This window comes from Jaculus jaculus, chromosome 12 (genome assembly GCF_020740685.1).
Source record: "Jaculus jaculus isolate mJacJac1 chromosome 12, mJacJac1.mat.Y.cur, whole genome shotgun sequence".
Lineage (NCBI taxonomy): Eukaryota > Metazoa > Chordata > Mammalia > Rodentia > Dipodidae > Jaculus > Jaculus jaculus.
This window is the reverse complement of record NC_059113.1, coordinates 3951179-3966276: the sequence shown is the minus strand read 5'-3', so window position 1 is coordinate 3966276 and position 15098 is coordinate 3951179. Positions and strand designations below refer to the sequence as shown.

Genomic DNA, 15098 nt, shown 5'->3' with positions numbered 1-15098 from the left:
CTCCCTGCAGGGCTGTGACTAAAATATTCTTTTTTATTGCAATTGAACTCAAAGGGTCATTCTAAAAACGTTAAGTAAAAATAAGTGAGCAAGAAGCTTATGTGTTTGGGGGTGTGGATAGTTGTGTTTCCTATGCCTTCTTATCCCAAATTATCCAATTGTGTATTTTGATTTGTAAAACTTTCTAATCTGTTCATTGTTTTCATTAGAATAAATGCACATCTTGACATTTTTTCTAAAGAACTTTAATGTGTAAAAGAAGTCTTGCAAAAAGAGTTGACTCATATAAAAATGTATTTAACATAGAGAAAATCAAAGCACCTTTTATCAGGCAAAAGAAGCCTACGACATAGAACAGATTATAGGAATCAGATGTCCCTTTACCCGAAAAGAATTGTTTGAATACAGAATAACTTCATGATTTCATCCTTTTCAAACAAGTATCACCCAACATAGAGATGGCAATGAATTTAACAAAAACAAACAGATAAATGACTGTGTTCTTAAAAATAAATAGCCCGACATAAAGTCTTCTAATTCAAACATAGCACCATTGGAAGAACAGGATGAGTCTTTTCAATTTAAAGTGTCCAAACAGGTGATTTATCAAAATTAGTGCACGCTAAAGCTGCAGCGGTTGATTTTGTTGTTGGTGGTGGTCTTTGAAATACAGTCTCATGTAGCCCAGGTTGGCCTCAAATTTGCTATGTAGACGAGGCTGGCCAGGAACTCCTGATCCTCCTGTCTTTACCTTCCAAGTCCTAGGTTTAGAGGGGTATTATGCCATCATGCCCAGTTGAGATGGTTGATTTTTAAATCTTTCCTGGGAGTGTACTAGGAAATTAAAAGCTATTAGGAAAAAAAAAAAAGGCAAAACCTTTGGTGAAAAGACAGCCGATGACAGCCGGCTCACACGTGTGTACGCGCGCAGCCGGGGTGCGTGACCCGCGCTCTGTCCTCGCTGTCACCAGCCATCAACCTCAACCACAAAGGGGCTCTTCACATCTATCTTGCCACTGTTGATGATCACGCAGTCCGTGAGCGGGCGGTCGTGGCCGTCGGTTGCTTGGAGCTCTATGGAGTGGACCACTGACTGGTGAGAGAAAGACAGACAGCGCTCAGTTCCTACCAGCAGCTCAGGCAAGGGAGGTTTAACCAGTCCAGTTCCAACGTCCACGTGGGAAATAAGGTGGGCGTTTTTGTTTGTTTGGTTGAGTTATTATTATTTTTTTTCTGAATTTCTGACCCTCCTGCCTCCCTCTTGAATGCTGGGGTAAGAGGCAATGATCATCATGACTGGTTCATCTTGTGCCAAGGGCTTTGTGCATACTAGCTGAGCATGCTTAGGCCCCGGAAATGAATTTCATCATTACAAAAACCATGCCATGTGGAGAGCATTGCTTTGCAAATAGCTCAGCGTTGTACTTGCCTGATATAGATAATATATCCTGACTCTGAAAAAAAAAATAAGCGAAGTAGGGAAAACCTACAGTGTCATATTCTGTCTACATCTGCACTGCCTCTCATCTGCCTCCTCTCCATCTCCTCACACACAGAGGAAATTCAACCACTACCTGTTTCTCAGAGAATACACTGGCGGATTTTCTCACTTTAATAAGCATTATATATATATGTTATAAACACCTAGCACTAACAAAAACTGTATTTTGGGGGGGAGGGGAGTTTTGTAGCCCAGGCCGACATGGAATTCTCTATGCAGTCTCAGGATGGCCTCGAACTCACAGCAATCCTCTTACCTAGGCCTGCCAAGTGCAGGGATTAAAGGCGTGCACCATCAGGCCTGGCAAAAAGTATTTCTTTTTACCTCCTCCAGCACAGTGTGAGACAGCATGGAGTCTGAGTCACTTTCAGACTCATTCCTGTGTTTGTCTTGGTATAACAATATGGGCCAGAAGGCAAATATAAAAGCGGACCTAGGCCTGGATTTGCCCATTTTATAGGTTACCTAAACCATTAATCTCGAGGTTGGCTCTGATATGGTTATAACCTAACCCCACAGTGGCACAGGTCCCCTCTCTCTGCTTGGAAAGCCTCAAGGTCCACGTGCCACCTACATTTCACACTAAAGGAGGGAGGCCAACACGGAATAAGAAAGTGCTTTGGACAGGCTTTCACACATGCCCCTCAGCTCCTGGACTTTGCCCGGTCAGAATCAGAACAACAGAGAGAATTCGAGGAAGACTTACGACTGAGATAGGATTGTCTGGCTTTGGGTAAGGGAGGCTAAGCCACTGCCAGTCACACAGAACCAAATGAAACATGGGAAAGGGAGTCCAGGCTGTCTCCTTGGCTGGACTGAACACTTTACGGAGGCGGCAGGATTCGCAGTGGACAGAACTACTCTGGGCGTGAAGTGAAGTGAAGGGCGGGCTTTCAGAGAAGCTCCTCCAGATTATGGACTGGGTTTCTTTGATATGCCTTTGTTAAAATATTTTATTTATTTATTTGAGACAAAGAGAGCCAGAGAAAGAGGAAGAGAGAAAGCGAGAGAGAGAATGGGCATGCCAGGGCCTCCAGCCACTACAATTGAACTCCAGATGCAGCAACCTTGTGCATCTACCTTACTTGGGTCCTGGGGAATCAAACCTTAGACTTTGAAGGCAAGCGCCTTAACTGCTAAGCCATCTCTCCAGCCCTCTTTGCGGTTGTTTAAAGGAATAACTAATAGCATATATTCAAATCCTCTTAATTATGGTTTGTTGTTATACTGTGCCTTTGAATGGGACTTGGTGTCTGGACTGAGCCACACAGGGTCCTACTTTGTTGTTGAGAGAGGGTCTTGTTTTTAGTCTAAACTAGCCCAGAACTAAGCTGGCTTTGAACCTATCATCCTCTTGTCTCTTGCTTTTGAGTCCTGATATTACAAGCACACACACCACACTCAGCTTTAATATTTCATTTTTAACCATGGTAAGAAACATCTAACACAGAATTTACCATCTCATTGGTGCAACTAATCTCCAAAACTTTTTTCATGTGGCAAAGATGAACCTGTGTGACCATTAAAGATCTCCCTCCCAGCCTCTGGCAGCCTCCACGCACTGCCTGTCCCATGGGCTCCACTGCTGCACACCTCTGCACTCACAGAATTCACATCTTTCCTGGCTAGTGCATTTCACTTAGGATGAGGTTCTCAAAGTCTGTTCAGATTGTGGCATGTTTTAAAATGCCGTTACTTCCTACACTGAAAAATACACCATTCCATGGCTCTCCAGGCCCTAGTTTTTATTTGAGTACTTAAGTTAACTGAGATGCTAAGTTTGTCCATGCCAAGGCCCTGCTTCTGCTCTGAGCCCCTGGCAATTAAAATGCCATGCCACATATAATTTATTCACCTTGCAAACTCCAGTCATTAAATAACAATGGCTATCAATCATCACATGCAAAGACTCAAACGAGCCACTGAAGGCATTCTCATAAGCATGATACTTTGGAAGAGGACAATAACAAGCCAAGTTACCATCCCATCGAGGACTTTTCCAAACACAACGTGCTTCCCGTCGAGCCAGGTGGGTTTGGTCAAGGTGATGAAGAACTGGGAGCCGTTGGTGTCAGGCCCGGCGTTGGCCATGCTCACCCACCCAATGCCATAATGCTGCAGTCGGAAGTTCTCGTCAGGAAACGTCTCGCCATAAATGCTCACACCTGGACAAGACGAGCCGCAACAAGGAGAGCAAACAAAAGACGTTAAACAAAATAAGCTCTCTAAAGAAGCCAAGTGTTTCACGCAGCCGGTTAACAGAACCCTACAGGACACGGGAATGGGGGACAGGTGATCAAGCCTAAGTGATGGGGGTAAAACTGACCCATTATTAAGGAAACAGACACTGAGGCCCGAGCCAAACAAAAGGAAACCCTTTAATGGTGCACGACGCAAACCAGGGGACCAGACAGGGGGCTAAACCAGTCAGTGGTGGAGTTCTGCGGGGAAAGATCGTATACCAAGCAAGAATGGAAGGCAGCTGACCACCTGGTCCTGGTGGCCCTGCCTCCGTCTGTGCTCGGCTTGCTTGTCCTGTGGTTCTCCTCCCTCTGCTCCCAATCAGGCACGCCAAGCGCTGAGCTTATTCCTGCAATGACCCCATGGCACAGGCCTCCTCTGCCCACTTCACACCGTGAAAGACTTAGACCACTTGCAAAGAGCGGAGCAGCGCTTGGCTGCTTGGCTCTCGCGCTCAGCGGCTCATGCTTTCTCTTGCCTGCGAGTCGCCGCTCACTGCTGGAGGCCATGGAGACATGGAGGAGGACGGCAACAGGAAGCGCCCAGAACTAAGCTGGGGAATGTCCCAAGGTTCCAGAAGAGCTCCAGCCCTGGAAGGAGCCCTCAGCTTCCAGCACCTCCAGCACCTGCCGCGCTCACCTCCCTTTCTGCCAGGCTATTTATTTAGGAGTTGCTAACGTCATACTCTGGACTCAGAAGTATCAGACGTGGGTATCGGACGCCAGCGCTTTAGAGCTGACTGTCAAGGGCATGGGAGGTCGCCTGGCACTGTTCACAGGGAGGTCTAAGCAAAATTTATTTATTTTTATTTTATTTATTTATTTTCAAAATATTTTATTTTTCTTTATTTGAGAGAGAGAAATAGCCAGAGAGAGAGAGAGAGGGTGCTCCAGGGCCTCCAACCACTGCAAACCAACTCCAGATACATGCGCCCCCTTGTACATCTGGCTCACGTGGGTCCTGGGGAATTGAACCTGGGTCCTCTGGCTTTGCAGGCAAGTGCCTTAACCACTAAGCCATTTCTCTAGCCCTTATGTTTATTTTTTTTTATTTTAGTTTAGTTTTTCAAGGTAGGGTTTCATGTAAGCCCAGGTTGACCTGAAATTCACTATGTAGCCCCAGGCTGGCTTCAAACTCATAGAGTTCCTCCTATTCCTGTCTTCCAGGTGCTGGTATTAAAGACATGCCCCACCATGCCTGGCTTAAGTAAAACTTAAATGGTGCAAAAATTCCTCTCTTCCAAACTCAGAGACTTTTTAACTCAAGCCTCACCCTCGCATAATACATACACTGGGTAGGGAAGGTAGCAAGAAAATAAAAATAGAAACTAGGGCAAAGTAAGCCTGTTGCCGTTCCTGCTGGCCTCTTCAGTAGGAAGTGTGGTGCCAGAGAGGAGTGGACAGGTACCAGAGCTGCAGGGTTACAGGTGCTTGCTTACACGCCTGGCAGTCCATGTAAAGCCAGCACCACATGAAGCCGCACACAAAAAGTGGTGTGTGCATCTGGTACTTGTTTGCAAGAGCAAGAGACTGTGGTGTACATGTGCAAGTACACATAAGTAAATAAAGATTTAAAAAATATTTTTATTTATTTATTTATTTGACAGGAAAAGGGGGAAAGAGAGAGAGAATGGGTGTGCCAGGGCCTCCAGCCATTGCAAACAAACTCTGGACACATGTGCCCCCTTGAGCATCTGGCTTACATGGGTCCTGGGGAATCAAACCTGGGTCCTTTGGCTTTGTAGGCAAATGCCTTAACCACGAAGCCATCCCTCCAGCCCAATAAATAAAGATTTTTAAGAGCCAGCCATAAAAAACAGTTTTGAAACAAGAGAAAAAATTTATCATGACCCCACCACCAACCAACATGCAGGCCAGGTCCTTCCAGCAGGTGCCTTCCCTGCTCCTCCCCACCCACAGCTGCTGGCTGCCACCTCAACACATACACACCTTGTTTCAGTTTCTTCCCTGAGGCAGACATTTTCCTACACCACTTCATACTAATCAACATTTTTAATAACTGAAAAGTATTCTGGTGGATGAAAACTGCACATGGCATGATAATGGTCAATCATCAACAACAATTCACAACAACCCTGTCTGCATCAGAAAGCCTCACTCAGCCCTATTCACCAAGATCCTGGTAATGAGTCCTCAAAACTCCACCCTTCTTAGACACTTCGATCTGGCTTTGTGGACTTGTGCCTTAAAGGTGAGGCTCAAACGCGCTGGGCTTCAGCTCGGCATGGGGGGAAAGACAAAGACCCGTTACCGCCTGTGCCGTCTCCAGCGGTGAAGTCCCCTCCTTGGATCATGAAGTCCTTGATGACGCGGTGGAAGGTGCTTCCTTTATAGCCATATCCTTTCTAAAGAGATGATTTCAATTCAATACACAAGTAGAAATAATCCACAGGATCCAAAAACGTTTATCCAAAATGAGAAAACTGGACAAGATGTTTATAGAGCTTGACTAGGCTCAGTAATTACGCACTGGGAGATGCTTATCATTAGCTGACCAAAAGAGCGAACTATGGAAGAGGTGAGTTATTAATGTAAATATTCAGAAAGAGAGCTATCTCGTTTTCACTCGACGGGTTTCTTTCAATTTCTAGAAACCTAACAGCACTGAGTATTAGCATAATCAAGATTTCATAAGAAAATAAAATGTGATGTTGCACGTTCATGTGACATGTTAATACTAATTTTCCCAGAAGACATCTTTGAGTCTGGCTGAAAGAAAGAAGATGCAAAGAACATGAGACTCAGACAGACCTCTCCCGTTGCCAGAGCGATAAAATTTTCCACAGTCTTGGGCACAACTTTTCCGAAGAGGCCAATCACAATTCTGCCCACTTCATTGTCTCCTATCTTCACATCAAAGAAGACCTGTGGGTCATTGAAATGCACACGAGACAGTTATAACATGGAAAAGATAAAAATACAAGGATTTACCCTCACAGGCAAACAGTCAGTGTTTGATAAAGGAGTCATGGAGAAACACGATGCCAGTTGCGGCACTCCAGCAACATTGGAGAACAGTTCGTTTACAGATACTCATTCAACAAACACTTGCCCAGCACCACCTAGGGGCCAAGTGCCGTCCCGGGCCCCGAGTTTGAAGTCTGGCTTGGTTCTGTCAGCGTCAGCCTGCAGAGACTTCATGAAGCTTCTCCTCCCAGCCCCAGAACAACCCCTGCTGCCCTCCCCACTCCGCAGCCTTGAGGACGAAGATTAAAGTAGAAAGTGCTGGCCTTTGTAAAGGGAATGCTCTCTAAGCTTGCAGGAGGGAAAAAATGGTGAGCAGAGCAAAAGGCTAACCATCCAGGTTTATCTTTTGTCACTTCAAACACTGCCAAACTCCTCATGAGTTCTCAATAGCTGTCCGCTGTCAGTGGACCTCCAGGGAGAATTAAAACATGTATCAGTCTTTCAAAAGGCCTGCCACTCACGGCCAAGCCCAAGTCCCCAGTCTCCTCCCAAGGACAGCAAGCCCACACTCCAGTCCTCACAAGCCATCTGCCCCGAGAACTCAGACACTGGATTCAGGTCTCCTATTCCCAAAGTCCCAAGCAGACTTTGTTCCCTCTCTGTCATTTCTTAGAACAAAAGAAAGAAAACAGAACCCGAGATACGAGTTACCATTTTGCAGGTTAAACCTAAAAGTTTCAGTGAACTTTACATTTCATCTGAAATGAAATGATACACATTTTGCTTCACAAATTGCTGCATTAAGTCAATTCTGAGCTAGAAGGTTTGAAAAGGCCACAGAGTCAAAGGGCATTTTGTTAGCCAGTTCAGATTATAGGAACCAATTTACTGTTTGAATGGGTAAAAAAAGACATTCAAGAGATGACTTTAAAAAACATAAGAAGGGTTGTCAAAGGAAAAAGACATTTTGTAGTTTAGAAAAATCAGTAAGTAAAGACTGTCAAGCTTCAGTTCAAGACAAGAGCTTCTGCCAATACTTCAGAATGTCTGTCATGGGCTGATGTGGTATTTAGTGCTCCGTGTGGCATTTACAACTGCTATATGGCCAAAGCAGCCAAAGTTGTATTATTATTTATAAAGAGAAGTTTGATGGAAAGCCTGGAAGATTCTGCTCTCCACATGAGCCAGGGCAAAAAGAACAATCAGAGTGTCTTAGGTCAGAACACAGCTGAAGGGAAATGGATTCTCCAAGGGACTTCCAAGCTGAGGCGGGAACACAATGTGGGCAGTAATGGAGCAGCCCTGCAGGAGAACCATGGGCAACATTTCACCCCGAAAAGAGAGCCAGGGATAGGATTTCAACCCCAACAACAGAACCATGGGTGGGATTTCAACCCCGGCAAGAGAACCAGGGGTGGGATTTCAATGCCAGGAAGAGAACCAGGGATGGAATTTCAGCCCCAGCAAGAGAACCAGGGATGGAATTTCAGCCCCAGCAAGAGAACCAGGGTGGGATTTCAATGCCAGGAAGAGAACCAGGGATGGAATTTCAACCCCAGCAAGAGAACCAGGGGTGGGATTTCAACCCCAGCAAGAGAACCAGGGATGGGATTTCAACCCCAGCAAGAGAACCAGCGGTGGGATTTCAACCCCAGCAAGAGAACCAGGGGTGGTATTTCAATGCCAGGAAGAGAACCAGGGATGGGATTTCAACCCCAGCAAGAGAACCAGGGGTGGTATTTCAATGCCAGGAAGAGAACCAGGGATGGGATTTCAACCCCAGCAAGAGAACCAGGGGTGGTATTTCAATGCCAGGAAGAGAACCAGGGATGGGATTTCAACCCCAGCAAGAGAACCAGGGGCGGGATTTCAATGCCAGGAAGAGAACCAGGTGTGGGATTTCAATGCCAGCAAGAGAATCGGGGTTGGGATTTCAACCACAAGAGAACCAGGGACGGGATTTCAACCCTGGCAAGAGAACCAGGGATGGGATTTTACAAGTAAGCACCTTTAATGGCTGATCCATCTCCCCAGCAACAAGGATGGAATTTTAAAGAATTATCAAAAGATATGACCAAAGCTTTCCATCCTTTTAAGATAAAGAAAAAAAGAACGTCTATATTCAAAAAAAAACTGAAATAATGATTCCTGGGAGATTGCATGCAAAGATAAGGGAAAGGACTATGTTACTCAGCACTGCACTTCAATTATAAATTCTGTTTCTGACACACACCATAGCACCATTTTCCTCCTAACTTGCATTATCTTTCAACTTTGTTAGAAAGTATAAGGTACTACAGCAGTTTTCCCAATTCTAGTAGAAATTTTTTGAAAAATTGAATCTTGTTAAATTAACAAGCACTCATTAAAGACCTATGTAAAAGGTGATGTAAGGGCACAAGCTGACCTAAGAAAACATGTAAGAGTCAGGATATGTAGGCCATATATAGCAAGGGCCCAAGAGTGATCTAAATCCTGGCCTGAAGGGGGCCTGGGAGAGAACACTTTGGGAGCAGGCAGGCCCAGAAGGAGAGCAGACCCTGAGACAAGGGTGGCACAAATCTCGCCTGATCATTCTCCCCAGAGTGAAAGAAGTGTGCCAAGCAGAAGTCTGGCCTGTGCCATAGCTGGCTGGGGCTGGGCAGGAAACTCTCGGCCAGTCCCACAAGGCAGAGGACAAATGCCAACACAGAAGTCCATAGGTCACGGAGTGAAGGGAAGCGGAGGGCCAGATGAGCGAGGCGTTGGGAACGCAGCTCGTGTAGCAGAAGAGTCTGGAGCTCTTACATCCGCTGAAGAGCGAGGTCCTGGGGCTGGGAGGCAGCTGGCCTGGGAAGAGCATGCACGTGCAATAAACCTGAGTGCAGATCCCAAAGACCACATAAAGTCAGACACGGCGGCATGTGTCTGCAGCCCCAGAACACCTACGGCAAGCAGCAGGGCGAAGTTAGATGGCTCCCAGATGCTCCCCGGGCAGCTGGCCTGTCACACACAGCAGAAATGAGTAAGAGACCCTGCCTCAAAGTGGAAGGCGAACACTGATCCCTGGGTGTCCTGACCGCTACCTGCATGCATGAGCACTCCTATACGTGAATGCAAACACACATGCACACTACATGACCACCACTGAAGTGCCAGGGGGTGGTATCTCCATACATATTCCTTACATCTGCTTACATAATTAATTAGTAATATGTAACTATGAGTAATTACATTCTGAGGTTAGCAGGGACCGCTAATAACCATGGCTAATTCATCAATTGGGGTAGCAGGTAAGAGGTTGGCCCAGGTTTCCAAACTAAGTGGGTGAGAGCTAAAATATCCACCCACAGCTCCCTCTAGTTACACTGTGACCTCACATGCCTACGGCTGGGAACCTCAAGGTGACATGATGGAAGCTGCTTGGTTTCCCCAGGTCCCAGGACAAAGTCAGCCCAAGCAGATGGGCAGGAAATGCTGGGTGGCTCAATGTCCAGTGAGACTACATGATACTAGTGTGGCCCACAGGAGGGGAGGAGGCTGCCAGGCAAAACTCTCTGAGGCTTGTCTCTGGCTTTGCTAAATATCCTTGGAAATAAAGTTCTGCGTTTGACAGGCCTGGGCTACACCGTCATGGAGTCTGGTCCAGTGGAAGAGAAAACACACATACAAATGCTGTAATGCAACAGGAAACTTGGCTTTATCAGGCGAGTCAGATAAAGCGTCACTGTAAGGGGCGGGAGGTGGCAGTGGGCTTCCTGGAAAGGTGATATTTGGATGCCATGCTGCGTTGGTAGGTGGGCACCTGCACCAGAGTCACTCCATTCTCCTCCTGAGGTTGCTCCTGAAAGTAATTTGGAGGTATGGGACACCGGAGGCGTAAGGAGGTAGGGAAAGAGGGATGCGGCACTCACAACTGATATAACCCCTGCATTACTCACTCCTGTGTAGGCGCATTTCCTAATTAACCAGGGAAAACATCCAGTACGAAATCTTAAACCCAGTTATGCCACTAAGTGGCTATGCAGCTTTCTCTAAGCTGTAAGCTGCATTCCTCACTGTAAGATAAATGACAACTGCTTCCAGACGGCGCTGTCACAGGAGGATTCATCAGGTGAACACAGCACTGATCAAGTTATCACAACACTGATCAAGTTATCAAGTGAGGGACTATGGTGAACACTCCATCTACTCTATCACATCTAATATGAAAATCCCATACTACATGCAGATATATGCTTACCTAATATGTACTACACCAGGCATTTATATTTCCATTTCAGACATTAGATAACTTGCCTGAGGTCATCTAGCTGCTACCTGTTGGCCACCACCTGCTAACATGACTGTAAGGTGCAAAGACGGCAGGGTTGGTTTTGAACACTCATACCGGTCCTGCACAGACCCTGTATAGCACTTGCTGGAAGCGGCGATTCAGTGACTGAGTCCAAGCAGCCAGAGCTTACACGTGGGCACCAGTGAGGCAGAGAGCTTCAGACTGAGGCCTGGCAGCAGGACCCTCGGATGACATTGATGCCACTGTGGGGTGTAGAGCGCCTCATACCTACTATTTATAGACTGCTATTTTTAAACAAAGTCAGAGGTAGAGGAAAAGACTCCTGAGGAAATCAACACAGTACAACAATACCCAGCAAATCTACTTTTCTGCACTCAAAATATTTCAATGTCTCCATCTTCCAACCTGCTCAGTTGTCTTAGGTTCACTGAAGAAGTTTCCAGTGGCTGACCCCTAGGATTAGCTATCAGAACGTGGAGCCAAGTGACAATTCTGACAGAGGAGCCCAAGTCTCAGAAAGGGTTAAAAGGGGCTGGAGAGATGGCTTAGCGGTTAAGCGCTTGCCTGTGAAGCCTAAGGATCCTGGTTCAAGGCTCGATTCCCCAGGACCCACGTTAGCCAGATGCACAAGGGGTGCATGCCTCTGGAGTTCATTTGCAGTGGCTGGAGGCCCTGGCATCCCCATTCGTTCTCTCTCTCTCTCTTTCTCTCCCTCCCTCCTTTCTCTGCCTGTCTGTCACTCTCAAATAAATGAAAAATAAAAAACAAGAAAGAGTTAAAAGGCAAGTGCCTGGGTGCTACTGCCAAGACTGCTCCTGGCTTGCTCTGGGTGAATGTGGGTATCAGCACCTTTAAGAAGCTTCCCCGGAGACACAGACCCAGTATGGCAGGGCACAGTCACTACAGAATTATTCTCTGCAAATCTGAAATTCACATCTACTCGAGAACCCTGTCTTTTGTTTAAAACTCCCTACCACCTTCTAAGCCATCAGCAACTCTTATCAGTTGTCTCCAAAATCTGTTTCGAGTTCCTTGCTCCCAATCTCAAGATTACCACCCTGACCCAAACTACAGCGTGGAGTCTGACACGGCGGCCCCAAATGACATCCTCTCCCCTCCAGAATGACCACAGGAATTTAACAGCACAAGCGAAATCATGCCATTTCCTTGTGCAACCGCTGCTGGCCCTGGTCTCAATGCCCACACTCCTGACTGTTCCTCTAAAGCACTGAGTGATCTGCCAGCTGCCCACGTATCCATTCTCAACTTGTGCCACGCTGCCCTCCGCCCCGCCTCGGGGCCATACCGCCCTCTCTCTAGTCTCGGAACACCAGGACTTTCCCCTTTGCCACTTAAGCTCTGCCAGGCTGCTTCTTCTGGGCAGACATTTAAATGTCACCCAACCTAGATTAGGTTCATTTCCTTCAACATTCCATAGTTGTATAAGTTTCCTGTTTGTGTTCGTGGATTTAGTCCAAGAGACGAAAGTGGTGTCTTCGGGCTAGACCTGGTCGGTCCTTGCACAATCCAGCTCCCAGGGGCCAAGCCTGGAAGGTGAAGGAAGGCGGCACTAGCTTCTCAGAGTTGCCAGGCTACCACCGACGCGGGACCCCTTCCTCTCCCCGCCCACAGCCCTCTTTACTGGCTGCTTGGGTGGGTCTGCGACGCAGGATTTAAGCATCGCAGTAACTCAAAGCTGTGATTTCCCCTGGCAAACCCTACTGATTGTTAAGACCACCTTGGGCTGCCCCCACCCGTCCCGGTTGCCAGAGGGGGCAGCGGGGTGTTTTTCTAAAAGTGGTGATCCCGGGCACAGGGCACTCTTTCCTTGGCCCTCCGGATGACAAGTGCCCACTCTGCGCGCCTGGCTCCAAGTTCAGGCCGTCCCAGAGTTTTGAAACTGCACCTCTTCCTCCCGGAAGGCGGCGGTCGCTAAACAGAGGCGGCGGGCTGGCACCGGGGCTCTGCCAGGCCCGGCGACCCCCGCGGCGGGCGGCCTGGCAGCCTACTTCTGGCCCGGGGCGCGGGCCGGGCGCGCGGGCGGCACCCTCCGCATTCCTTCCGCCTTTGTCCCGGGTGCAGGCCGGCCGGGGAGCCGCGGCGGAGCCTCCGTGCCGGACAGAGGCCCGCGGGTCCCGGAAGCCGGGCCGGCCCCAGGCCGCTCACGTCGGGCCGTCTCTGGGGAGGCGAGTCCACGCGGCGGGCCGCGGCTCCAGCGTCCCCGAGCCGCCGGGACGGCGCCGACCCCGCTGCGCCCCGGGCCCCCCGTCCTCCCGGAGCGCTCCCCGGCCCCCGCGCCCGCCGCCCCGTCACCTTGGCCGTCACCGAGGGGCCTCGCTTGCGGACGCCCGCCGACCCCGAGGAAGACGCGAGCGCGCCGAGCCCCAGGCACAGCACGAGCCGCAGCAGCAGACGGGGACCGCGGGCCATGCCGAGCGCTGCAGGCGGCGGTGGCACCGCGCTAGCCGGGCTGGCGACGGCGGGGCACTCGGGTGGCCTGAGCCTGCGCCTGCGCGCTCCGGGCCTTGGGGCGGTGGTGGGGGGACCGGGGACGGGGCAGGGCGGGGACGGGGGGCACGGGGCAGGGCGGGGACCCGGGATCTGGAGTGCGCGCCTCCCAAGTTCAACTCCCCGCCCGAGTTTGGGTTTCGCAGGGCCGCGCGGCTGCCCAGGCGCGGACGGTCACCCGGGTTCTCCCCGCGGCGCCGGGCCTCGACCCTGAAGAGAGCCGGGCACCCTGCCCTGGGGCCGGGACAGGCAGACCCCAGGCGGCGGCCTCCAGGATTCCTCCACGACCTTGAAGCCCGGATGCCCCTCCGAACTTGGGGGTTCTGGGGGCGCTGAGTTCTAGTTCACAAGGTGACCAGCTTCTCACCGAGATCACTCGCAGCTGGAGAGCTTTGCAAGTCCCTGGGCCCGCAGGCACTGGCCTGGAAAGCCTTTTATTTTGTTCCTTTCTTTCTTTCTTTTTTTTCTTTTCCTTTTTTCTTGGTTTTCCGATGTAGGGTTACAGGTTTAAGTGTTTCATCTGGGCTATTGATTCTGTGACCTTATCTACTGTCTGTTGGGTCGCACGCGCACACGCAGGCCCAGTAGAATTCTCTCCTGAGCACCGGAGTCAAACAAAATTCCGGGCATATCTGTAGGGTGGAATTTTTACAAACTTAAGAGTTATTTTTAGGAAGATTAGTTGATGAACTGGAGAAGCTCTCATTACATTTTTTTAAATTTTTTAAAAATTATTTATCTATTTATTTGAGAGCGACAGACACAGAGAGAAAGACAGATAGAGGGAGAGAGAATGGGTGCGCCAGGGCCTCCAGCCTCTGCAAACGAACTCCAGACGCGTGCGCCCCCTTGTGCATCTGGCTAACGTGGGACCTGGGGAACCGAGCCTTGAACCGGGGTCCTTAGGCTTCACAGGCAAGCGCTTAACTGCTAAGCCATCTCTCCAGCCCTCTCATTACATTTTTAAGTCATGTATTTGTGTGTGTGTGTGTGTGTGTGTGTATGTATGTATGTATGTATGTATGTATGTATGTATGTATGTGTATATATATATATATATATATATACACAATATATATATACAATATATATTTGTAGAGAAGAGAGAGGAGAAGGGGCACACCGGGGCCTTCAACAGCTGCAAGTCAACTTCAGATGCATGCAACCCCATTTGCATCTGGCTTTATGTGGCACCTGGGGAATCGAGCCTGGGTCCTTTGGCTTTGCAGGCAAGGGCCATAACCTCTGTGGCCATATTTCCAGCCCCCCTCATTACATTTTATTAGAGAACTCAGATTACAAACAGAAATTCTGATCTCAACTCTGAGAATGAATACCAAAAAGAGGCATTTTAAGAATTGAAACCAGGGCTGGAGGAATGGCTTAGCAGTTAAGAGACTTGCCTGCAAAACCAAAGGACCCAGGTTCGATTCCCCAGGACCTACGTAAGCCAGATGCACAAGGTGATGCATGCATCTGGGATTCATTTGCAGTGACTGGAGGCCCCGGTGTGCCCATTCTCTAATGCTGTCTCTGTCTCTCTCTCTCAAACAAATAAATAGGCCGGGCATGGTGGCGCACGCCTTTAATCCCAGCACACGGGAGGCAGAGGTAGGAGGATTGCCGTGAGTTCGAGACCACCCTG

At 48.8% G+C, this 15098-nt stretch overlaps 1 protein-coding gene across 1 annotated transcript; it reads right to left on the bottom strand.

Annotated features, from left to right (window-relative positions):
* Positions 1-223: 223 nt before the first annotated feature.
* Ppic (peptidylprolyl isomerase C) lies at positions 224-13414 on the bottom strand. Its single transcript, XM_045131805.1, has 5 exons — positions 13259-13414; positions 6514-6627; positions 6014-6107; positions 3482-3666; positions 224-1093 (listed from the first exon to the last, which is right to left on the bottom strand). The coding sequence occupies exons 1-5, from the start codon at positions 13373-13375 to the stop codon at positions 965-967; spliced, it is 639 nt and encodes a 212-aa protein (XP_044987740.1). The 5' UTR covers positions 13376-13414; the 3' UTR covers positions 224-964.
* Positions 13415-15098: the final 1684 nt, after the last annotated feature.